The 26,730-nt window shown below is 41.5% G+C and overlaps 1 protein-coding gene across 1 annotated transcript in view; it reads right to left on the bottom strand.

Moving 5' to 3' along the window:
* The window catches only part of CELF2 (CUGBP Elav-like family member 2), a 386,169-nt gene extending 373,142 nt beyond the window's left edge, over window positions 1-13,027 (bottom strand). The window contains exon 1 of the mRNA XM_069801585.1: window positions 12,735-13,027. Within this exon, the coding sequence (XP_069657686.1) occupies window positions 12,735-12,787 (53 nt within the window). The 5' untranslated portion in view covers window positions 12,788-13,027. The remainder of the gene's footprint in view (window positions 1-12,734) is intronic.
* Window positions 13,028-26,730: the final 13,703 nt, after the last annotated feature.

Genomic DNA, 26,730 nt, shown 5'->3' with positions numbered 1-26,730 from the left:
TCCCAAATGAATAAAGCTTTTCTAAAAACAAGAAAAAAATCTTGGTTGAACATACAGGACCTTCCACACAGAAGTAGAATTAAATGAAAATCAAAACTAGTCCAAATTATATCAAGGCTTGCTTACACGCAAGGCAGTTCTCCATCTATATATTTTCAGGTGCACCATCCAACTTCAGAAAGCTTGAATTACAACATACGAAAGATCTTGAAATCTTCAGAACCCTGTCTTTTCTGGTCAGTCTAATCTAATCCTTTACCTCAGGGATATGTCTGAATTTATCTTTGATCACCATTGCATCAAGCTCCCAGGAATTAAATGAGAATCTTGTTACATTAAAACAAAGTTGTTTGTAATCAACCATGCACAAGCTGTTGGTATGGCTAGCTGCCACACAAATCAAGGTTAAAACAGGCCAGGCTTACAGCTGAAATATAACTAATATGACATTATTCTTTCAGACATTTGGTTAGGCTGACAAATTTGTAACTCTGTAATTTACACAATGTCCCCATGACATGTGGCAGTACAGCTATTGTGTACGGAGATTTTTGTCATGAGAAGGAGGGGGAGGAAGTCTACATTTTTCTAATGCAAATCTTTCTCATAACAATTTCGGAATGCATGCTGGTTTGCTAAAGTATACAATTTACCTATCTGAGAGTACACGAAGTTCAAATGGTGATGGATAATTATTTTAATGCAATGCAAAATTACCCTGTGGAACTCATCGGTCCAGAAAGTGGTTAAGATACTGTATATAATACTGTTGAATAAAAGTATATTCTTTTGTAACAGAAGGCTTGAAAGATTTATTCTTTCTTTTGCCTCATGCATTGCATCAATAAGGTAAAAGCTGTTAGAATTCAGTATTAGGAAAGAAAACTCAATTAGTAGGATTTAAAAACACTCTTGTATAACACAGGAATTGTCTCATGGGATCAGACGGGAGTTTGTTTCATATGACCTTCCATCTCTAAGAGGTACAAAAAGCCTACACGGATAGGGATATGTTGCCAAATAAGGAAAGATTCTTCTCAACCTCAGATAGTAGTTGGCCAAAGCATCAGGACTTATATTCTTCCCCATCCATTTTAATCCTACCTAATTGTAGATGTTCTCATCATCCATAAAAATAATTTTTTTCCAATTCTAAGCATTTGGCCTCCATGGTATCTACTGGCACAGTATCCTGGGAGCTAATTGTCATGCGGGTTATTGGTTTCAAATCTCCCGCTAGATTTTTTTTTCCCCTTTGTGTTACGACAAAATTCAAACAACAAAAGCCTAAATCACCATTTCTGAGAAGCGCTTGTTATTCTGTACAACTCTTTGCCTCTGTAATTAAACACTCCTCATAAGGAAGTCCTTCTAGGTCTGAAATTATTAGCCAACTATTGCTGGAACCCCTCAGTTAAGGCACATTTTTTATCATCTTCCTGAAGGAATTCAGAATTGGCTGCTACTACTGAAAAGATACAAAGATACCATATATAGGTAACTGCTCTGTTCCAGATGATCACATCTTAAGAAACCATCATACATACTGATTATAGAGCTTCCTCCCCGCAAAGCTGATTTTATTCTGTAGTACCAGAGTAAGCTTCCAGCTGCTGAAGAAAGAAAAAATGCCTAACCCTTTGCTGCTGAACTAGTTCTGCTTTCCCACCCCACTCTCACCATGTAGATTTGTGCAAACTTCCTGTGTGGTCTGACTGCTGTTGTGTATTATAAGAACAAATCGGGGTGGGGAGGGGGGGAATAAATGCAGAACTCATTCTTTCCTCCAAATTGTCATGTTTTGTGATGTTGCAACCTGGAGCCCACCATTGTTTCATGTCCAAATCACAAGCTCACTGTACACATGGCTCATTTTCATCAACAGAGCTTGTTTTCCCCCTGTTGTTATAGACTGTATTTTCATAGTATCTGCTTAAATTTAATCCACAATCTGAATTGCCGATACACGATGTACAAACAACCCTGTAATATCTTGCAGAGAGTTTAATGGGAAAACAAGGCAACGATTAGTACAGTCAGATTAATACAGGTACACAATACATTCAAGCTAGGTTTCTGTACATTACAGGACATTTTGTTTTAAGGTGTTTTATTTTTCTTAAACAGTGACTATGATGTTTTTTTCTGGAAATTAACTGAAGTCTTTCCCTAGGACTTTCCTGCTATGATGCCTGCCCAGTAAACATCTGCAACTGTAGCAAAAATAATTCTAGCAAAGGTAACTTCTTATCTGTATGTAAACAGGATAAAGTTATGCCTCCTGGAATTGGACCTGCAGCTTCATCCATGCTCATTCTTCTTGTTGCTTTTACTCGACCACACCAATGTGAACAACATGAATTTTCTTTGCAGTAGATCGAAGTCCTTTTGCTATTTTGTCACTGCAAGAATAAATACCTGTTTTTGTTGTTGGACACTCTGCTGTGCATGGTTGTATGGTATCTACAGTTAAGATAGAGAAGAAAGGATGTAAAGTGCAATAACTGCATCCCAGACTGATATCAACAGAAAAAATTTAGATCTTAGCTTACTAAAGAAAGTATTGCTAGAGGGGTTTACTTTTAAATTAGAGGACCTCTTAGTAAAGGCTAACTTGCTTTTTCTCTGGGGTGTGGAGGTGGAGAACTGAGACTGCTTTTAAATTCTTCTTATGAGAAGGATAAGAGTCAAGATGTAAGAGAAGACCTCAAAGTCCACACAAAATAGCCACCTAGCCAGCTTTGAGGCATCATGTAACAAGACTCTGCAGTTGCACTTGTAAGACCTGTGTGCATGATGTAAGCTCTCATTAACTACAGATTTTAATTAATTTCATGGCAAACAGAGCAACTTAGTGCCCACAGATGTAGCTACAACTCTCAGCAAACAACAGGGAGATGTGAACTCAGCCTAAGAGCAGTCTCAGAGCTATATATGGGAACCACGATGCTCTGGGTTAAAAATACAAACTGCTTTTGCAGCAGTAAAAAGAGATTAAAAAAATCCCTTTGCAAAAATCAGGAAACTTTCAGCTTAAACAGGTAGCAAAAAAAAAAAAAGTTACTCTACAATACAGCAAGTTTAGTTTCTCCTACCACCACTTTCCAATGATTTAGAGTTGGTATGCAACTTATATAGTTAGTTTACACAGCTTGTCTGCAACCTAGGATGTCATAGGTTTAGGTTTGTTAATAGATTATGCTAAATTTATTAGTCTACTTGAATGCTGACTAAAGAGCAAAGAGCTAGGTCATCTGTTTCTTTTAAATACAGGAAAAAATAACTAGAAAATTAAAACTTAATGTAACCTTATTCCCAAGAGCTTTTTAGAGTCCAGACTTCAGGCGGTGTAAAACTGGGCATCAACAGGCTGGAATTAATTAACAGAGTAAGTGCTCTGACCAAAACATTTCTTCTCCTATTAGATCCAGAAACTTATGTATCAAAAGAAAGACGTCAAGTCTTCTGCAAAATACATGGGGCCCAAATCCTAGTTACTCTCAGTCAGTAGATCTTGCTCAATGGAGCTTTGTCAGTTTGTGTCAGCTGGAAATCTAACCCCAAAAGTCACATTAAAGACCCTGCCAATTAATTCCTGTTGGAGTCAATGAAAGTTTACATCACTGTTTAAATACTTTTCTCTCCATCACCCCATCTGAAACCTTTAATATCTATCTCCCCCTTCCAAGCCCGTAATTCTTCCCAGGCTACATAAATCCTTTATTTTGGCATGTCCAGCCGAAACTTGACCCCAGTCAATGACATTTTGCAATTCCTGGCAAGGTCAGTTTTTCCAACAAGGGGGAAGTCCAAGGGCTGCAGGGACACCCACCAGCCTCAGCAGTGCCGGCTACTGGTGGGATTGAAATTCTTCCCTAAGACCACACCGGGGCAGAAAGGATGTCCAGCTGAAGTGCCAAGTTAGCAAATATGCCCAGCAGCTCTACCGACAGTGCACGTAAAAATTAAGGCTGAAATACATAACACAGATCACAGACCCAGTACTTCTGGAAGGAAGCTGCATGGAGAGCCATGCAAACCTCCCAGGGACTAGAAACCACCTCTGATTAATATGCAGTAACCCCTTGCTTGCTTAAAGCAAAGATTAATTACAGCCTAAGAGTCTGAGAAGTGAAATTCATCCTACAAATGCTTGAAGGTGAATTTAGTGACTATTTGCAGAATTAGATAGTCTCAGCTTGAAATCTGCCAGTGCCTCCTGGTTCCGGATGAGCGTAACAGGAAGAGTAGTGCTGGGGTGACACATGTAGATTAATTCACTTCTATATTTATAACCTATTCTTTGTGCAGAAAGATTATTAAGTCCACATATTTTTCCGAACTGGAATGTCCACTGCTTCAAAGGCTCACTTGAAGTCCTTTCTATAATACATCACTGTTTTCTTTGGGACCTGGAAACCAAGAACCCTATTTAAACGAGTCTTAAAACTAAAGAAAAAACTAACCTCTCCCCCTTTTTACTTTAAAGCTTTCCATAGTATCTTATAAATTCTTCGATGGAATATGCTTAATCAAATCACTCAAAAGTCATACCAAAATTTCCAACCCCAACTAAGTTCTGGCTCCACTGATCTACTAATTTAATATATAAATGTAATCTGCAGTTCAAGTATGTTAAGTTGAGAATCAATCTTCCACTGCTGAAGACTTGCAAAGTTACCTGAACAAGTAAATTAATTTTTTAAGAAATACAAAATATCTATATAAAGCATTTCTTGAAGATAACTGGCTACAGAAAATTTAACTTGACATCTGAAAAAGAAAAGAAAGAAATCTAGCACAACTGACATGACAAATTTTTCCAATAATCTGAAATCCACATGTTCAACAAAAGAGAGAGACAGTACAATTACTGTGATAATTGCTGGAGCCTCCCAATATTTGTACCTTTAGAAAATCTTCAGTTTTAAAACTCATTTGGAAAAACCAAATAAACAACAACAAAAAGTCAGTATCTGCAGATCAACAGGAGCTCAGTAACAAAGTGGTCCACTAATACCAGCTTGGGACCAACTCAAGAACAAATATCCTATAATGAATGATCTGAATGAACTCTGTACACAGGAGATGCATGGAATTTCCCAGATAAGGAACAAAAAACCAAGGAACCTCTTCCACTTGTGATGAAACATGAGGAAACACACACAATCAAAGAAAAAGCACCCAAGAAAGTTATACAGAAATGCAATTCCTATGTGGTTTGGTTTTTTGGTTTTTTTTTTTTTTTTATTAAGGAAAATTGGAATATAATCAGTAGAAGCATGTTCAGCTGCTCATATAAAAGAGATTGGATAAATATAAGGTTTAGGTTATGCTAAGAATTTTTGTAGTGCCACAGAGCATTTTGCAGGAGTATTAGAGCTCCTGAAGTCTGAACAGGTTCCTTGGGAGACAGTGATACCCACCAGACAACACCCATAGGGAACAGTTAGAGCATTTTCCTTACAGATAAGAAATTAAGCTCCTACTGAGGTCAAGCAAAGGAAAATCTTCTGGATCTTGATGTAAAGGCCCAGCAAGAGAGACTGCAAATCTCCCTGGTTTCACCGTCCTTTGCTCCGTCCTTGGTACGGCACCTTGAGACTAGCAGGAGTGCAAGAGATCTTCAGTGAATCTCTCTTGAACAAAACGAAGCCTGTTCTATAGGCAATGCTGTAATAATGACTGCTGGAATAATAACTACTAGAACTTCATTCCTCTAATGACGCCCCTCCATGGGGACAGCAGGGTACGCTACCGCTGCTGGGAAAATGTCAGGTGGCACAGGTATCGCTGAACGAAGGTGACGAAACACAGGGGGGAGTAAAGTTGTGTGTCAGCTGGGGAGGGGGTTAGAAAAACGAAGGAGAGCAAGAAATGAGCCTATGAAAAGAATTATTCACATGTGCAGCTATCAGACATGAAAAGAACAGCTATGCAGAGAAGGAACTGCATACCAAAGGAGAGACTGAGTTTGGAGGGGGGGTTTAATAAAGCAGAACAGTAACTGAGCTTACAAAGTTTTATAAAGAGTTACTGAACAGAAGCATCACACGCACACGAAAAAAAAACCCAAAGGGAAAAAATAAGGAACCCAAACCACCAAGCTAAGTAATTTGCCATTAGGCAAAACTCAGCCAGATCATTCGGCTCTGGGTTCCAGGCTTCAACCAGCCTCAGCCTAACAACTTCTTGCAAAAAAGCTGGCGTGTGCGAGGAATTTTAGTGGCTTGTCTGTGGAGCTGCCTTGCAAAGGCAGAAATACTGAGGAAAGGGTTTTAGTCAATGAGCAAGGAATTACTTGTTCTCAAAAGAGTTAAATTCTAGTTTCAGTTAAGTAAATTATTTTTATGAGGGCAGGCAGTGAAAAGCCCAGCCCAAGGCTGAGCCCTCACTGCTGCGAGCTCTGTACAGAGCTGGACATCTCTATAGCCATGAAAAGTTTACAGCCAAAGTAGATAAGACAGGTATAAACAACTCCATTTTACCAGTGAGAACTGTGGCACACAGAGATTAAGTAACTCATCCAAACTGACACAGAAAGCCTGGGAAAAGCTTGAAATTATAATCTTATCTCTCAAGGCACAATGTAACACTGCCACTGCCCAGCTACCTTTCCTTTCTACAGGCATTTCCTCCTTATTTCAGTTCCACTGAGCACAGAACAAGACAAAGTTAAAATTTGCAATGGGTTAGTTATGAAAGGGCTGCAGAGATCTGCAGAAGTACACTAGGACTCTCATTGATTTAAGAGATGAAGATGATGAAATGGTAGATGAAAGTCAGTATGATTAAGTAATGCATGTAGGAAAGGATGATCCTGTTTTTACCTGCATCCTGCAAAATGTGCATCCATGTAACTAGATGTCACTAATCACCAGTCATGAATGAAATTTTGGCGTATAATAGATGCAAAACCAACACAACCTCTCCCTCTCCTCAAAAGAAAGGAACCTAAACTCAATGTCTCAAGGCCTTAGCAGGGAAACCACTCCGAACAGCTACCACATGTCCCAAAACATGGATGCAAGACAAATTTACACATGAAAGAGCCCTTCCAGTGCATTGCTTTATTAGCATAGATGTAACCAGCGTGTCAAACCACAGAATTTCTTTGCTGCAAGATGTTGTGAGCCCAAAGTTAAAACTGCAATACCAGCCAGAGAAATTCATGGAGGAAGCATTCATCAAGAAAAAGACATCAGTGCTGGCATGGGAAGTTCCTGAACTGCAAATCACTGGTGGCTGGGAGAGTGTTACTACACACTTACCATCGTAGATTCTTGCTCGACATCTGTGTTGCTGGTGCAGAAATTTTATGTTACATTTTAGGGGTTAGGGCAATTTAAACAATTAGGCAAAGGAACATAGCAGCAATGGTAAGTAAACCTCTTTGTGAGAGAGCATTCATTTGAATTGGATGGTTAAATCCCCCATAAAGCACCTGGAAGATTTAACAACTCATGTCCAAATGAACAAGATGTAATAAGCTTGTATACAGGCTTGATATGAAAAGTGGATTGTTTTTAGTAAAACAGTGCAGAATAACCTCTTATTGAAAAGAGTGATATTGAATTTTAATCAGGCGAAAATAAAGATGCAAGAATAAATCTGCACAGGCTTAGAGAAGGACTAGATGACTTTCTCAGCCATCAACAATGGATGCAGGAGTGTGTTACATCCTAATCTGCTATTTTCTGTTATCTTTACTTTTTCAATCACCCCATATATTCTGCCTTTTTAAGAAAAAAAGCCAAACAAAAATCCCTGCCAGTATTGTCCTCTACAAAGTGCAGAGGAAGCGCAGATACAAAAGATGAAAAAGTGATTAAAAACTCATACTTCAATATAGCTAGCCCTGATTTTTCATCCCAGTATTACTCACTTGAGTGATTGCAGAGTTACATGTTCAAACTGAAAGCAGAGGAATCCAGACTATGTCTTGCTGTTCATATTTTATATATCGGAGTTTAGTAACAACCATCATCCCCCCGGTGATACTCATCTGTGTCACTACTCAGGAGTTACGTGACCCTCACTAATATCCCTTTCAGTGCCATCTGACACAATCTGTATTTTTGGAGGGGTTAACTGGAAAACCATTTCTGAAATGTGTTTTTAGTTATTACAGGATACACACACCCTCTTTTTGAGCATATTTATTTTTTTTTAAAGCAAGCATATTGTGGCAATTATGGGGGAATTTGTATTCTCTGCTGACATCTGAAATTCCATTATCTGTATTTCATGGTGGTGATGGAGTCCAGCATTATGTCCCTGGGTCAAACTTTCAGGGCTTGTTTTCTTTTGGTTTTGAGTAGTGGTTGGACACAATGTTGTTCAGGTCCTCAGAGTAAAGCGCATGTGAAATAATTTCTTTTACCCCCTTTTCTGAACAGTGGTTCTGTGTTGGGGGTCCATGCACTTAACTGGTCTGCTCAGATGCTGAATACAATACCGGATGCCTTATCTTAAGCTTTGCTAAAATGGAAAGGCAAAAGCCAAAACAGGAACGAGCCTTAGTTTATTGTTCTGTGCTAACAACTGAATTTGAGCTGTTGTGTGTACTTTCCTCCCCCCTTTCCCAATTTGAACACCTTGAAGCTATTTAACCCATCTTAATTCACAGGCAATCACAGGAGCGGCATGTGTGGATAGGACTATTTGCCCAAAATAGCTCACAATACAAACACCAACAAGGCTGAAATTGCTCCTCCTGGACTGACTTGCCAAGCATGAAAAACACTTTTTTTCCTGAAAAGCCAAACCATTTACAAGCTGTTTGGGTGGTGCGTGTGTGGTGGAAACCGGCATTTTGGAGAGAACATTTGAATTGGTATGTCTGCCGGACATATGTTCCAAACAAGATGTTCCCCACTCCACTCCAAGTTGTATGGACCAGTTCAATAGGACTTGTGAAATTCAGGTCATCTGTATGCAGAGCAGTATGGCAAGATTCGCTGCTTCACAGACTGTAAGTTGACCGCTCATCTGAGTGAAAACTACTCTTTGCTTGGATTTCACCTTGAGGTTGCGAAGTCAAGTTAAAAACAACTTTTTTTTTTCCCTAGCAATAAGCCATTGAAAGGTCACATACTTCTTAGACAGGAATGCAAAGGAGTACAAGGTCTTCCCTGTATAGGTAACTCATGTGATTTATAGTGCTGCATTTAGCCTTGTTGGAGCCAAATTAAGGGAAAAAAGCAACAAAGGAGACGTGGCCTTGAGGTTGGTTTATTTTCCTCCTTTTTGTGCCTTTCCTTGCCTGGCTGCTGCTCTGCTTTTGCTGTTGTAGGGACCCAGAGCACAGGATCTGATTTCAGAAACAGCAACCAAAGCTGTCCCTGTCAGGTATGGGCAAAAACCCCACATCCCAGGAGTAGAGGGGAAGTTTTGAACAGGGACTAGAAACGTCTCTGGAGTCACAGCAGCTGATCTCGGTCTCTCTTATGCATTAGGGTGGCTAGATCCCAACTCCCGTATCATTTTAGAGACAGGTAAATGAGATTTCTGTGTCTGGGTGAGCACACATCATTTGCTGGTAAGGCTCTGAAGGATTTTAAAAAGGCCTGAAGTTTTGCCAATCTGTCCTGGCTCCAAGGAGTACAACAGACTTGACACTTATTCTAGTCACACTACGAAAAGCAAGGAGGCATCTGTAAGGGAAGATCAGGCAGCAGTGTGTTAATATCAAAGCATAGATCTTACGCTGGGAGCTTATCTGAAAAGAGACAACAGGAGGAAAAAAAAAACAAACCCATGAGCTCTCGCAGATTACTTTCCAATAACTTTAATATTCAGTTCACTATTGAGAAATCCAGTGAAAGAAAATATTTTCTGAAGTGGGTTTTGTTCTGCACATTAAACTGTGTTTAGAGCCTGTGAGTTTCTCCCCCCTTGCTGTAACGTGGAGCCAGAAAGTATTGCAACTCTCAGTGGCCTACCCCAGACAGACAACGAAAGAGGGAGGCCTGATATAATATTATATGTACACATCATATTGCCATTTATTTATTTTAATACCTCTGCTAGCTCTCCCAGCCCTGCTGGGTGAAGTCTGGCAAAATCCCCTGCCATCCTCCAACACCACCTTCTCCTACCAGTTAGGCTCCACCACCAGCCACAGCCTTGTCTGTTGTTATATTGTGCATTTTCCTGTATTATTACCATTATTCAGAGGGCAGAGGATGTGCTTCTAGGGGATTTGGAGAGCAGGGCAGAGGAGCCAGAGCTCAGCCGAGATGGGGGTAACCAGCACCAAGGCAGCCCACAGCTGCTCTGAGCCCCTGGGAATTATTAAGCCCCAATGCAGTTATTCCCTCCGCCTCCACGAGATCTGCATCCTTCAGTCTTTTCCCAGCTAAACAGGTCTCAAACTGTGAGCGAGTCACAGAATAAATTACAGGGGTGTACAAGGAAAACAAAATTGAGAGTTTGCCACCATAGGACACTACTCGCGAGCTGACTGTAGGATTTGCTACAGCATTTCATTTGGGTCTTAAAGAATTGCTTTGTGCCGCCTAAGAGAAACCCACAGAAACACTCTTCTATTTCTTAGAAATATTAGCTACAGGCTCCCTTGATACATGGAGGGGAGACACTAAAAACGGTACGCTCAGAGGCATTGAACAGGCTGGAAATTGGCCTGCAGAAGAGGAACTAAAATTCATAAGAAAAGGTAGAAGTGGCATTACAATTTAATAAGTTGCAAGCCGAATGAGCTGCATGTTGACTTCTAGCTCTTTTTTTTTTTTACTATCAGTGATCGTTTCACTTGTATTACATACTGCCTTTTCCCACCTCTTAACCCTCTGCATCCTGCAGTTGATCTGCACAATGTCACGTCTGTACAGAGCTGCTGCTGTAATCGCACACAGTAACTACACAAAAAAATGTCCAGTAAAATTGACTTAATTGCATCTTTGACCTACTCTGTGTCCATACAGCCGTAATCTCCAGATTCACACACAAAGTTGGGAAACTTCAGTCATGCTGTAGGGAAAAAGTGCCAGGGAGATATTTCTTCTACAGTCTTGTAAACATGTCCCTTTTCTCAGAAAACAGAATTCTTCAAGAGGACAACAGAGTCTCCTTAAATCTTCTCGACTTTCAAGTCCTCTGGGTCATCCCTCCACTCAGCAAAACGCAGGTATCACCTGACTTGACTAGCAGAGGAATCAGAAGTAGTCTCACAGAGCTAGATAAACTTTTAAAATAATTCCTAGGATAGCTTTTCTGGAGCACACACGTCGTAAGACAACACATATGGAGCTCTGCAAAAACACTCTCCTGGCATTCACTGGTGATGACTCACAGAAGTCACCCCAGCTCTGGTCCATAGCCTGACCACCCGCCCCAGATGCCAATCACAGCCCTGCACTCCACCATCCCGCACAACGCTACATGTGAGCCAACACCCACACTGAACTTTTGGAAGTCAAATAGAAACTCATCATTCTGTGCTGACAGTCCTAAATGACTTTAAAAAAAAAAACCAAACAACTAAACTTGCAATAAGACTGCTAGGCCAAGTCTCATATCACAGATAAGGATAAAGGATCTTAGTCCACATTCCTACACACAGGCTCAGAAGATGGTCAGAGAAATGTAAACTTATGAAAAAAGAAAGTTCAGTGCTCTGCAAATATGAGGAAAAAAAATTAAACATGTAAGTAGACTTTATAGTTTGACTTCTGAAGGGTTGGTTTTCCTCTTTCAGCTCAGGACACATTAAATTTTTAAAACATTGTAGCAAGATGCTCAAGTATACTTTAACTTATTATTATTATCATTATTATTAAATTCACATACCCACTCAAAATTCCTGTAACTTACTCCTTTAAAAAAAACCCCACAAACCAAACTGTATTAGGTGCAGCTTCATGTTTTGCTTAAAAGCTGAGGGAAATAAACTTTACATTTAACTAATTGTATAATTTCACCATCTACATTCCCAGATGGTTCCGATGTTTTAATGAAGTTTCTGCAAACCATCTGCAAACTTTTTACACGTCCGGATTCTCAATAGGCAAAACTAGGCACTTACAGCAGCATTAAACATGGGCATTTAACACTGCGGAGTTCTAATGTCTGCAGCAGGCATTAACAGTGATTATTTTTTTTTTTTCCCCTTATCCTTCTTTTAGCAGTTTGAGTTACCATTTTTCACTCTTCAAAGAAAAAAATAGCAGTGCTGAAGGTAAAAACCAGTAGCAACTTTTCAGTATCAAACACATGCCTTAGAGGGACAACAAACTGTGGAAGTTTCAACAACAAAACGAAACAAGCACGTCTGTCCCCCTTCCTTCCCCCAAGACTATTTTCCCCTTCTTGATCAACTTTCACGCTGTTTTTTTTCCTCCTCTGAAGTTTCCCACCCATTCCCCTGCAGAGTACTGCGAGGAAAACAGAGAGTTAATCCTGCAGTTTCAACTGGTGTGAGCCTTTACTATTAACTTGAATTTACGGAGCAATCTCTCCTTAAAAAAAAAAAAAAAGAATAAAAAAAGAATTCCTTGCTGCACTGTAACACCAAGAAGTATATTTTAAAAATCTCCCTCGGGTCTCTCTAAACATCTGCTTAAAGGTTTGCTGTATCTTAAAAGGGCTCTAATTACCAGAAACTCCTCTCTTACTTAAGCCCAGGGCTCACATTTCGATTATAACTCAAGCTCCAGTTAATTTAGGGCTAAACCAAAAACGCCTGTACCAAACAGAAGAAAACATAGGCCTACCTTAAAACTTTCCAGCTTTTCAGAGGATCCAAGTCAGAGATTATAGACACCATTTTAGTAATAACAACAATAAAATATATATATAAAAAAACCCAAAACACAACCCACGGCAGGGTAGCCTAACCACAAAGCAGAAAGCACTCTACTCGGTGTGGGAATGACAACAAACCCAGCACAGCTCTTCCTCCTTCTCAAGCTGATAAGCACTTGTCCCAGCTTCTCTCCACCCCCAAAATCAATCTTGTGCTATATTGCTTCACAGTCCCAGTTTCATTTCTTCACCACTACCTTTTCAAGCCCTTGTAATCTGCTCCAACTGATCAAATTTGACCTTTTTGTAGCCCACTTTATTCCGAGCACAGCCCTCAGTTAAATCTCTCTTTATTAACACCGTCCTTCTTGGCTTTCTTTTGGAACAAACACAGCTCAAGCTTGAAGCCTCCAGTCTTTGCCAGCAATCATTTACAGATTACTGCAAGCTGCAGTCTTCTCCTTTTGGTTTTTTTCTTCTGCCTCTGAGGTTTGCTTTTATATTATTTTCTGAAGGTTGCTGGGGGTCTCCTTTTCCCTATTCTGTGCAGGTTGGACTTGACGCTTTTCAAGGAGGGACTTTCTAATGCAACTCCTTTCCCACCCTCCCCTCCTCCCCTTACCCCTCACCCTCATATAGAGATACACACAATAAAAACAGTTCACAACCTTTTGAATACAGAATCATCTTTCTCCCTCCCCCTTTATGTTTGTAAATCTATTAGACTTGATAGACTTGTAAGCTGAAGCTGTGACTGAAAGCAGGACTGCAATTATGGTGGAATAATAAAAAGTCTAATAATGCAAAGACAGTTGTAACCCTTTCGATGTTTGAAAGGGGAAAAGGTGTCTATATAATTCCACTAAATCCATTTCTTCTTTTTGTTGCTGCTTAAAAAATAAATAGTAAAGCGTCCTCCAGATCACTATGGTGATCTGAAAAGTTGTATAACTGCTGTTAGTGTGTGTTTATTTAGGAAAATCTAGATGACTGGCTTCTTTTATGTTACTGTAACACTTTTTGACATTGATTTCCCTGCATTTAAATATTTCTCTTTTGCATTTTTTTCTCTCTAAATGTTTCCCATTCATCCTGTGGATGACTGTAACCTCTCCTTGAGCTCCACCAATTCACTGGGATTTCTAGAAATTCCCAAATTAAACTTCTAGGGAGGGAAAAAGCAAAACTGTAGCTTATGAATTGTTCAGTCAGAACCAAACTACCCCAAATGACAGATACTTCCACTTTGCTATTTATACCACAGGCATATGCTCCTAGTTTCAGTCTGCCACCAGTTCTCAAAAAAAAAAAAAAAAAAAAAAAAAGAAAAAGAAAAAGATCAGCCCTTGTATGTTAAAAAGAAGCAGTAATGTGATGGTCACGTAGAGATCTGGTAGTGTGTGACATCACACACTCATGGAAACATAATTAAGGGTATAATAAGGTCTAATAAACTTTTGAGGCTGCTTTAAGTCTTCCACCACCCCCTCCTTCTGTGAGATAAAACTCGAGCTATGTCTGAACTGTTTTCAGGGCTCCCTTGTAGGCTGTAGGCTGGTTTTGGGCAGCCTGACCCTCCCCTTACTGGTGTCCCTCTAGTACAAAAGCCAGCACAGTCTTGCTCTTGCCAGAAGGCGACACTGAGGCTTCCCACTGTCCCAAAAAAATTTCGTGACCATTTTGCCTGCCAGAGAGACAGCGGTCAGACAGAAACAACCAGTTTTAAACTAACTAGGTACAAAACGCCTTCTTTGTTCAAAGGCCAGCACATCATTGACCCCTTACGTAGGAGAACTGTACATTGAGTCCTCTCCTGCCTCTTTTTCCACGCCTCAGCCTGGGGAAGCTCAGCGTGTGGGGCCACATCAGTTGATCAGTTGAGCAAGTCAGACCCCAAGTTCAGACCTCTGGATTTTACCTCCTGCCCAGAGCAACAGCTCCAACAGCTTTGCTTATCTCTGAGGGCCGTGACAAGGACGAACACATCAGAGACTGCTGATGGTGAGATTGCAGGGGTAGATCTGGGGGAGGAGGGTGGAGGACAGCTGGGGGGGGTTACAGGTGCTTCCACCTCCCTCTTAAGGCACAGGGTGTTTCTCACCTCGTTCACGCATATTTCTGAGCATTTCTTCAGAGATAAGGGTTGTCTCCACCTCTGGAAACTTTGGGGGTCATATATTTATTTACCTACAGGAGATGGGTTAGCTGCTCGCCATGGAAAATGAAATTCAGTTGCCACTTGTCATATGTTTCTTTGTGGAGCTGAGGAAACCTGCATTTTTAGCGTGGGAAGCAATTAAGAGGTTGGCCAGCGTCTCTTCCTTTCTTCCCAAAAGTTTGTAAACCACCATTACACAGGTTAATCCATCACTTGAAGCTGGGGAGGACATAAGTGGTTACAGTACACTGCTTTTCTCTTTCCTCTCTTAGTGTCACATTTGCTTCTTTTAGAGCTATATTCATGTATTTGCCCATGTAAACTTCTCACGGAGTGTTTAATATTGATGACCAGGCTCAAGTTAAGAAAGGCTTCAGGTTTAGCCTGCAAACAAAAAAAATTCAAAATACGCTGTCCCATCACGGCCCCTCTATAAGCCCAGTTTGAGTCCTTGTCACATCCTATCTGGCCACTGTTGCAGGTCAAGGTGAGAAAGAGCCCATGATGTTCTGCCTCTATACCCCACTTAGGGACCTAACTGGTTTCAATTTCTGTACAGTTTAGGTGAGAGCTACAAGGCTAAGAGACCTTTACATTAAGGTTGGATGTTCCTATATCCCTAGACTTCAAGGACTAGACACACGAGGTGGAGGACCACATTTTCCCCTGGTGTATATGGAGAAACCAAGGCCAAGAGAAACAGCTCAGCCCCTGTCCCCCACTCCAGGTCAACGCCAAACCAGCCCAGAGCTCCACTGCACCAAGATGCTCTTACTCTGTTCATCCAGAAATTCCACAAAATATCTCAACTTCAAGAGTTTTCTCTCCAACAAGTATATTTTATACTTTCCATAGACACATTTTTCACTGCCTTCCCACAGAAAACACTCCATTATTTCCTCCAACATATCCACACGAAAACTACACCGTAGGAGTAAAGATTCTTATTCCTTTCCCACTTGCAATTATTTACAGTTATTTATTTTAATCTTAAACTTTTCATCTCTGGAACGAAAGCCAGGTCTCCGTTTTGCTGGACCTGGCTGGCATTTTGCCAGCTTTTCCTACAACATTGAAGAAAGCAACTATACGCTTTCTAAAAATAAAACTAGAAGATTAAGTTTAGCACAGAGAAACTTGTGACAGGCAATGGATTTTCCAAAACAGCCTCATGTATTTCATACAGCATGTAGCTATAGTAGGAGAAAACAAATAAAACAGAAACAGAAATCCGCTGTAAAATTATTTTAACTCTTGTGCTTGGATAGCAGCACTTCAGCCCATCCTTTAGCTAAATGTTTTTTCTGTTGCGGTCACTTTCTACTTCTGTTACTTTTTCTTCAAAACTTTTATTTTTATGCTTTAAGTGAAGAAATTTCCTACGATCTTTGGCTTGTTTGCCAAGAAACAGCCAGCACATCTGTGAAGTATTACTTAAGCAAATTTATTACAGTTAGCCAGAAGGCAACAACTGTGAAAGTTTCCTCTACCTGCTGAAATCCAGCCTATTGTATAACTTAGGTCTCTCATGCTATACCATGTCCCGCTAGCAAGAGCTTAGCAGTTCCCAGTTAATATGATAAAGAAGTACAAGCTTTCCAAGGTTTTGAGTCATGTTAAATAAATATATATACACTTTTGAAAACAGGATTCATATATACACACACGCATACACAAAAGGATCTCTAAGCAGTGTCATCATCCTTAGTTTAGACAGCTGTGGAGTCAAAAAAGTTCCAGATCAGCTAGCTACAAACATTTGAAGGTCAAGTACAGGACAAAGCGTTTAAAAAAGCATGAGCAACGATGGCTACTGAGCATTAGAAAGATGGTTTTATGTCATGAGAGTTTTTTTCCCAGCTGTTTTTTTACCAGAAACCTATTGGACTGAGGACTTCATAGTGTTGATCAGGAAAATAAACCAAGTATAGTGAGTAGTTTGGGTTAGTTATTAATCTTCTTTCAAGGGTGTTATCTCATTCAAAATATTTTAGGAGCCAGGGAAGGTCTGCCAAAGCACAGCCTTTTAGTCAGGATGCCCAACAGCCTGGTTATCCGGCAATAATAGAGAAATAACTAACCGTCTAGCATCTTCCCAACACATATTTTCCATTGCTCTCTCATACAAAGCAATATTAAGTTATTTGAAAGAAATCCTGGTCTTTTACCAAGAAAACCTCGCTCTCCCCAGGGAGCCTGTTGTTAAACAAAAGCTTATCTATTAAAGAGTGGCCTCCAACTTCAGGGCTGCTGTTGTGGGCTGATAAAGGCTCTTCTCCAGGCTGTCTCATGCCGTCCCTCCCCACCAGCATTGCCACCCCCCTGCCTCTCCTCCCGGTGCCTAATACCTCGCCTTTTAAGCAATGGAGTGACTAATTGAAAATGCATTCCAGTGCTTTACAAGCAGCTTTTCCTTTCCTGCTGACCAGCCAAATGTTTTAAAATTGGCAAGATGCTGTTTTAACTTGGGAACTTGGGCACTTGTTCATGGCCTGGATGTGTGAAAGTAATCTGGCTGAATTCAATAATTCTGTTGAAAAAAATATATTAAAAATCTCACTTCTAGAACTGGTATAAATAAAGCCAAGTATTACAAATCTTTAAAGCAAGTCCATTCTCTCTTTGTGAAATATGTGGTCTGGGAGACCAGAAATTGTAAGTCCTAAGTTTAAGAAATGCACAAAGTCCTGCACCAGTGCTTGGACGCAACCAGAGAAAAAGCAGTTCCAAGCAGGCGTAAATCCAAATGACAATTACCCTTTGGGAAAGAGTACTGTAACTGAAACACCCCCGAGACAGTAATCGCTGATTCAAGGCCAGTCGACAGCCAACCAGTCTGGGATTCAGCACATCTTATCACACACAGCAATTTAGAAGTTGGCTTCATCCAGCAGCTGCAAAGATTTAAGGGTTTTGTTTCTTTGCTAAACAGCAGGCCTGATTGTACAAAGCCTGCACTTTAACAGTTAATCATTAAATTACATAAATGTGTCTCATACTTATCGACTTTTCACTTTTACAAAGTCTGCAGAGAAAAACTTTCAAGAGTTTTTTTTTTTTATACTGATTGTGATTTTAATGGATTTTCAAGTACTTTCAGGTTTTGCTCATGACAACTGCTACAATAAAAAGCCTTATGAACAAAGATGTGTTTTGTGCCTATTCACCTAGCAGAAAATGACTATTACGGCATACTTTATTATGGGAGAAATGCTTTCCAGCCTCTCTGAAGAGGCCGTCTTCCCCAAACTCCCATCACCCTAATTGTTTTTAAGGTGTTTGTAGTTTACTTTAAACAGTGTATGAGCCGAACATTTACGTCCTCTGCTAAATTTCTCTTTATTGGCTAGCAGAAGGGTTTCTTCATTCTGCAGCATTGGCAGAGTGAGAACACTTCTGTAGTCCGAGGCAGGGCTTGCCCTTCCTAACCCAAAGGAAAGAATGAAAGAAAAGAAAAGCTCCTTGTATTTGCCAGACAGGTTCAAAAAGAGCTACTCGCACACCCCGATCTGCTTCTTTCATTCCATTCGGGAGAGTCATGGGTCAAATTTGGTAGAGAGGAAAATAGCAGCTGTTAACTGTTCCAGTGCCGCAGCAGACTGAAAAGCCAAAGCTGACACTGTCTGTCTTTTCATTTCCATTCTTTTGGTGTCAGGTCATACAGTGAACACCAAGAGGTCCTTATGAATCCTTATGAAAAGGTTATTGTTCAGGCTGCCTCCATAACATAGTCCAGAAAATAAAAACTTCGGTAATGACCTTAGTAAGTGCTTTGTTGTGAAGGCCATGTTTTCACATGGACCACAGCTGCATTTATACAGTCTGAATGCCATCTCATGCAGCACTGAAGTATAAATCTAAGAGTAATTAAATTATGCTGAATGCATACTGTAAAATGTTTAGGAAACGGTTTCCAAAGAGACAAAAGGAAAATTAGTGGCTCCATATCCATATGTGTCTTTAATACACTTTTCAAATATTTACCTCTGGTTTTCTGTCCATTGCAGAAGTCCAGAGAATAGGATGATTATTGGTAAGGGACTACATGGAGATATGAAGTTAATTCCTCTCGATGTCTTTCTTCTTGACATTGAGAAAACTATTTTTTTTTATCTAGCCGTACATTCCCATCTGGGAGGGACAGATACCACCCCAGAAATCTACACAGCAGAACAGTAGGAACTTAATAGAAGACATAAAAATTGGCAGCTTTATGAAATTCCCTCCTTTCCAAGATTGTTTTAAGTCTAAATCAACCGAAATACTGGTTTGTCATTCAGTGTAAAAGAACATGATCTGTTGAGACAGATGGCTTCTACCCCTTCAGAAATGTAAGAGCTGCTGTAGCAAGTAAGGAACCCCATAAGCTTTAAAAAATGGTCACCTATACCATACACTTTAAAATGAAAATAATTTAAAAGCTCCAAAGTCCTAGAGGGAAATAAGGGGAAAATAGCAAAAGGGAATAGTTATGGAATTAAGAAAATGGTGAAATAAATCTTCCATTTCTGAGAATCGTCTTTATTAAACTACATTCAGGCACATGATTTTGAAAATACCAACGGCAAACACCTACCTTGTACATGGAGCTTATATCCTTTAAACAGAGAGAGAGAGACACAAGATCCCTTGTGACAGTGTGCTTTGCTATTGACCTAAAGATGATGACATGCAAGAAGGGAAAGAGAAAATGCTTTAGATGCCAGAGCAATCACATACATATTTCATTTAAAGGCACGGAGAAGCATCCTTTTAGTCTGTATAAGAACTGCACAAGCACAGGTTGAGTTTATGTCTGACGCTGGTCAGGATTCAAGATTTGCTGGACTCATTAGAGAAAACAGTTTCATCTTCCCTTCCTATTACAAAGGCAGGGAGAGCTGACAAAATGGGAAGACTACTTTTTGCCATAACAGCTGGCAGGAGATTTTTATAGGCGCAAAAAACAATTAAGTGTCCTGATTCTGGGCATGTAACTCCCCTGGAGCCTTTGTTTAGAAGTGCTTATCTGCTTGCATAAGCACAAGCATCTACAAATCCATGTACAGGTGTGTGCATGTATATCTAAACAAAGCACCGTGGAGCACACTGAAATACTCTGTTGCTCTCCCGAGAAAAAAGACAAACCATGTTATCCCTGTGAAAACAGTACAGGAGAGTTTCATAACAGTATTATTTCATCAAAAGAAGGCTGGAATTAAATTCAATTCTAAAATGCAACTTATCCATATAAAAATTTCACTGAAAAGGTCCTTTTTCTAATTCAGGGAACATCAGAGAAAACTTTCTTTTGCTTAATTATTGAGTGCAATTATTTGCCTTTATTATCTAAAGAAACTTCTTTTATTTGTGAAAAAGCAGTATCATGTTTTTTCTATTTCTGAGGACTACTTATTTTAAAAAAAGCATCACGTAAATGTTCATTCATTCCCATGCTGGCTATTCCATTACTTCCTACATCTCTTCATGAAAGTTTTATATCTTTCAAAGCATTAATAGCTACTGTAGCCCAGATTACATTATTTATATACACAGGTCATATTCACACATACAGTTTGTTTACAAGAGATCCTTTCCTTCTGTTCAAAAATATTCAAAATCTCATGTCACACTTTTCTTTCTTGCTGACCTCATTTACAAAAGTCCAAGCACGTTAGTGATTTTTCTCCCAGACAAGGCCTAGGCTGTGATTCCAATAAAGACAAGCACAGGTCCCCATGTTGAAAATAAAACATTTTTATTACTTTCTAAACCTCGGGCATAAACATTCATTGCTTCATCTGACAAAATCCAACCAATAAAGACTGCAAAAAGAGTTAGATTAATAGAACCACCTTTCTAGAACATCACACTGCCCTCTAGACACTGGATGTCTCAAAAATTGCATATTGTATAGTTTGACCCATAGAGGAGCAAGGAAAAGATGCTTGTTTTCTCATTTGAGTGTTCAGTTGTTACAGCCTAAGGAAATTTGTGCTTCTCTGGAAGCTGCAGGACCTAATATGGGCTGAGTTCCCCAAGCCTGGATTGGACTGGTTGCTAATAACTCCTGGGTGTCTTTGGGAAACTTACTTCATTTTGCAGGTTCCTGGTGTGTCAGGCAAGAAGAGATCAGTAGATCATTCCATCTTAGATTTCACTGTTCCCCCAGCCTGACAGAATTTTTGGAGGACTGAATTACAAATTGTGTGTGTCCTCGTCAGCCAGGAAGGGGTTCAGTCTCTGCCTGAGGAAATCAGGAGAGGAAGGTGCTGCTGCTTCTCGCAATAGTTTCTTCAAATAATTTATATTTCTCTCTTTTAGTTTGTAGCTTGTCTGCAAATGAGAAGTTCCAGCTGCTGCTAATTATTCCTTATCCAATAGTTTCAGAAAGCTTTTTCCTCTTGAAGAAATAGGTGTCTAGTCACTTACCAGGCTGCTTTTAGATACCCACAAGCTTTCTTTTTTCCTTTTAGATACCAGCTCCTTGGAAAGTAAACAGAAAGTGAACTAATCATGAACAGGCCTAAATTCCCTTGGAAAGGTTGTTTTTTTCTGCATCCAATAGAACATTTTTATGGCTCCACCACTGAAAAAAAAAAAGATTGAAATTCTCCCAAGCAACCTGAACTCTATGTTGCTAACTTAAGGCATTTTCTTCAATACTTAAATAGTTTGTTTCTCACAGAATCATGGAATGGTTGAGATTGGAAGGGACCAACCTCTGGAGGTCACTGTCTCCAAACCCCCTACTCAAGCAGGGCCTCCTAGAGCCAGTTGCTCAGGACCATGTCCAGCCAGCTTCTGAGTATCTGCAAGGACGGAGACTCCACCACCTCCCTGGGTAACCTGTGCCAGTGCTCGGTCACCCCGGCGGTGACAAAGTGTTTCCCGATGTTCAGAGGGAACCTCCAGTGTTTCAGTGTGTGCCCATTGCCTCTGGTCCTGTCGGTGGGCACCACTGAAAAGAGCCTGGCGCTCTTCTCCTCTTGGCACCCTCCCTTCAGGTACTTACGTCCATTGATAGGGTCCCCCTGGGCCTTCTCTTCTCCAGGCTGAACAGTCCCAGCTCTCTCAGCGTCTCCTCATAGGACAGGTGCTCTAGTCCCTTCATCATCTTCATGGTCTTTTGCTGGACTCTCTCCAGTCTGTCCCTGTCTGTTTTGTACTGAGGAGGCCAGAACTGGACACAGTACTCCAGGTGTGGCTTCACCTGTGCTGAGTAGAGGGGACCTGCTAGCAATACTTTGTCTAACACAGCCCAAGATACCATTTGCCTTCTCTTCTTCAAGGGTACAATTGCTGGCTCATGTTCAACTTGGTGTCCACCAGGACCCCCAGGTCCTTTTCTGCCAAGCTGCTTTCCAGCCGGGTGGCCCCCAGCACGTGCTGGTGCCTGGGGCTCTTCCTCCCCAGGTGCAGGACTTTGCACTTGTCCTTGTTGAACTTCATGAGGTTCCCATCAGCCCATTTCTTCAGCCTGTCAAGGTCCCTCTGGAAGGCAGTACAACCCTATGGAGTATGAGCCACTCCTCCCAATTTGGTCTCATCTGCAAACTTTCTGAGGGTACACTCTGCCTCATCATCCAAATCATTAACGAAGATGTTAAACAGGACTAGACCCAGTGTTGACCCCTGGGGTACACTGCTAGTTACTGGCTTCCAACTAGACTTTGCACCACTGATCACTACCCTCTGGACCAGCCCTTCAGTCAGTTTTCAGTCCACCTCCCTGTCTGCTTGTCCAGCCCACACATCAACAGCTTGTCTATGAGGATCTCATGGGCAACAGTGTCAAAGGCCTTACTGAAGTCCAGGTAGTCCACTGCTCTCCCTTCATCTACCAGGTCAGTCACATCTTTGTAGAAACTTATCAGGTTGGTCAAGTATGATTTACCCTTGATGACTATTCCTGATGACTTCCTTGTCCTCAATGTGCCTGGAAATGGTTTCCAGGATTAGTTGTTCCATCACATTCTAAGAGATCAAGGTGAAGCTGACTGGCCTCCTGTAGTTCCCTGGGTCCTCCTCCTTTCCATTCTTGAGGATAGGAGTGACATTTGCTTTCTTCAAGTCTTCAGGCACTTCTCCCAGTCACCATCATCCATCAAAGATTATTGAGAGCATCCTCGCAACACCATCTGCCAGCTCCCTCAGCACTCATGGGTACATCCCATCAGGGACCAAGGATTTATGTCTGTCCAGTTTGCCTAAGTATTCCCTCACCTGAACTACTTCCACCAACAGTAGATCTTCCTTGCTCTAGCCTTTCCCCCTGGTCTCTGGGACCTGGGATTCCTTAAGGCTGGTCTTGCTAGTAAAGACTGAGGCAAAGAAGGCATTCAGTACCGCAGCATTTTCTGTGTCCTGTGTAACGAGGTTGCTGTCTCATTGAGCAATGGGCCCACATTTCCCCTAGTCTTCCTTTTGTCGACTATGTACTTATAGAAGCTCTTCTTGTTGTCTTTGACATCCCTGGCCAGATTAAATTCCATTTGGACTTCAGCTTTCCTAACTTCATCCCTGGATGACTGGACAATGTCCTTGTATTCCTCCCAGGTTACCTGTCCTTGCTTCCACCTTCTGTAGGCTTCCTTTTTGTGTTTAAGTTTGGCCAGGAGCTCCTTGTTCATCCATGCAGGCCTCCTGACATTTTTGCCTGACTTCTAATTTGTTGGGATGGGCCTCTCTTGAGCTTGCAGGAGGTGATCCTTGAATACGAACCAGTTTCTTGGCCAACCTTCCTTCCAGGGCCTTACCCCATCTTTAAAAGTGCCAAAGTCTGCTCTCCTGAAGTCCAGGGTTTTGAGCTTGCTTTTCACCCTCTTCCCTGCCCTCAAGATCCTGAATTGTACTCAGAGGTTGTTTCCAGACAACCTTCTTTTCAAATTATGGATGCTGCATCTAAAATTCATGTTCATTTCATGATGTCAATAGTGAGTTCAGGCTTCATGTTGGTATTACTGATGAAAAAACTGGCCTAATACTTCTCACAAAACACAATCATCCAGCTGAGGCCTGCTTTGAGATGTTATTTGGCCTGTGTTCAATCCAGTTAACCTGTGCTCTGCTGGTAATGAAGAGCCATGACCTTCCGTAGGCTGCCAAGGGATGCAAAGTAAAGGGCCTAGGAGTACTAATACTTTCCCATTGTAATGTCAAAAAGGACTGAAATGGGTATTTTTGAAGGAATTCCTGGTTCTCATCAGTTACATTCCTATTAGTAAAATATTTTTCAGCCAAATGTTTTGTATTTTTTCTGGTATTTTCTCTTTGTTGACAGATTGAGCAGCCCCGCGGGTATGTGGGGCAGCCCACCTGCCCTTTTTGAACCCACATAACTTTAACATGGCCATGCTATGGCAAATAAAATTTCCCTTTCAGTGCAGGTTAACCCAGTCTATACATTTAAAATAATCGATTTCCAAGAGATGTTTCTAGCTATCTAAATTTTCTATAAATTTGAAACAAATTTCATTATCCTTAGATGATGTGAGCAAATCATCCTGCTATGTTTCAAATACAGAACCAAACTATTTATCACCCAGAATCTAGAAAAACCTATTGCCACCTCTGTCTTTCCTGCAGTGCTCTTAACAACTTTATCCCCAGCTACTAATGACCTCTACCAGGGATTCATATACAGAAGGTGGCATGAACCTGTTTTAAAAGAAACTGTTTTAAAAGAGTGTGCAGCCCAGCATAGAGAAGCAATGCCACTTTTTCTCCCCACCCGTATGCGCTGAAAGTTTGTCAGGCCTTGCTGAAGTAGATTCTTACTTCCCAAGTCCTATCTGGCCACTGTCCCCTGCCGTCAGAGGTGACAACCATTTTAGCAAAACTACCTGAACTGATATGTTGTATTTGGTTTGCATGGCAAGGTTTTGGTAGCAGAGGGGTTACAGGGGTGGCTTCTGTGAGAAGCTGCTAGAAGCTTCCCCCATGTCCTATGGAGCCAATGCCAGCCGGCTCCAAGACGGACCCACCGCTGGCCAAGGCTGAGCCCATCAGCGATGGTGGTAGGGCCTCTGGGAGAACAGATGTAAGAAGGGAAAAAAAACCATCCCTGTGCAACACTAGCAGCAGTCAGAATGAGTCAGAGTGAGAACATGTAAAAGAAACAGCCCTGCAGACCCCCAGTCAGTGAAGAAGGAGGGGGAGGAGATGCTCCAGGCGCCGGAGCAGAGATTCCCCTGCAGCCCGTGGGGAAGACCACGGTGAGGCAGGCTGTCCCCCTGCAGCCCAGGGAGGTCCACAGGGGAGCAGATCTCCACCTGCAGCCCGGGAACAGAGGACCCCACGCCGGAGCAGGGGGATGCCCGAAGGAGGCTGTGACCCCGTGGGAAGCCCACGCTGGAGCAGGCTCCTGGCAGGACCTGTGGCCCTATGGAGAGAGGAACCCAGGCTGGAGCAGGTTTGCTGGCAGGACTTGTGACCCCGTGGGGGACCCCCGCTGGAGCAGTCTGTGCCTGAAGGACTGCAGCCTGGGGAAGGGACCTGCACTGGAGCAGTTCGTGAAGAACTGCAGCCTGTGGGAAGGACTCACATTGGAGAAGTTCGTGAAGGACTGTCTCCCATGGGAGGGACCCCACGGTGGAGGAGGGGAAGACTGAGGAGTCCTGCCCCTGAGGAGGAAGGAGCAGCAGAGACAACGTGTGATGAACTGACCCCAACCCCCATTCCCTGTCCCCCTGCACTGCTGGAGGGGAGGAGGTGGAGAATTTGGGAGTGAAGCTGAGCCTGGGAAGAAAGGAGGGGTGGGAGAAGATGTTTTAAGATCTGGTTTTATTTCTCATTACCCTACTGTGGTTGATTGGCGATAAAGTAAGCCAATTTTCCCCAAGTTGAGTCTGTTTTGCTTGTGATGGTAATTGGTTGTGATCTCTCCCTGTCCTTATCTCGAGCCATGAGGCTTTCGTTATATTTTCTCTCCCCTGTCCTGCTGAGGAGGGGAGTGGTAGAGCGGCTTTGGTGGGCACCTGGCATCCAGCCAGGGTCAACCCACCACATATGTCTATCATAGTTCAAACTCATGTCTGAGCAAAATAACTGTCATGGAAAACTGTCTTGACCTGGGCAGTAGGAGAGCTTTTGGATACCTGGAATGGAAAAACCACACTCAAACATTAATATATTACAGATTCTTTAATTTCTGCTCCAACTGCTGTAAAACCTGGCACATGACTGGAGAAATAGTAGCTTCAGCTTCATTAGCCATTGAATTTGGCAGAAAGGAGAGCTTCACCAAGATCAATGAAGTGTTGTGGATCATGATTTATGCCGGAGCTCTGCTCAGGGAAGGAGAAAAGGGAAGGTGCTCTCCCCTCTGCAAGCACTGCTCGTGGATTTATTGAGAGCTATCATCTAAAGCTAGAGACTAAATTCAGTGTGTATGAATACTCTTTGAAAGACTGCCAAAGGCTTTAGAAATAAGAACATAAATTGAAGGTGAACAAAACTGCAGCTGAAACTATCTCCAGCAAATATAATTAAGAAAATAACCTAGTGAATGAAAAATACATTGGATTTTTAGAAATTATATCATTTTCAATAATACAAGAAAAGGTTCCTAAAGGCAGGAATTCCCAAATTAAAGAGTGATATAAGAGCCACTTTCAAGTAAATAGGCTGTCCCAGAGCCAAAACCTGTTACTACCTTACCAGCAACAATACCAGTATGTGGCAATAAATGTTCACAGTCCCCTGAGCTACAGCATTGCTCTTTGCTCCTGGCACACCTTTAGCTTGTCCCACTTGATCTTAGTCCTGACAGCCAGCCCTCACCCCCCGCTATGCCTTTGGCTTCTCTATTACAACATTACATAGTT

The sequence above is a fragment of the Haliaeetus albicilla genome, chromosome 14 (assembly GCF_947461875.1).
Source record: "Haliaeetus albicilla chromosome 14, bHalAlb1.1, whole genome shotgun sequence".
Lineage (NCBI taxonomy): Eukaryota > Metazoa > Chordata > Aves > Accipitriformes > Accipitridae > Haliaeetus > Haliaeetus albicilla.
The sequence above is the reverse complement of the archived record's forward strand: the minus strand, read 5'-3'. Positions and strand labels throughout refer to the sequence as shown.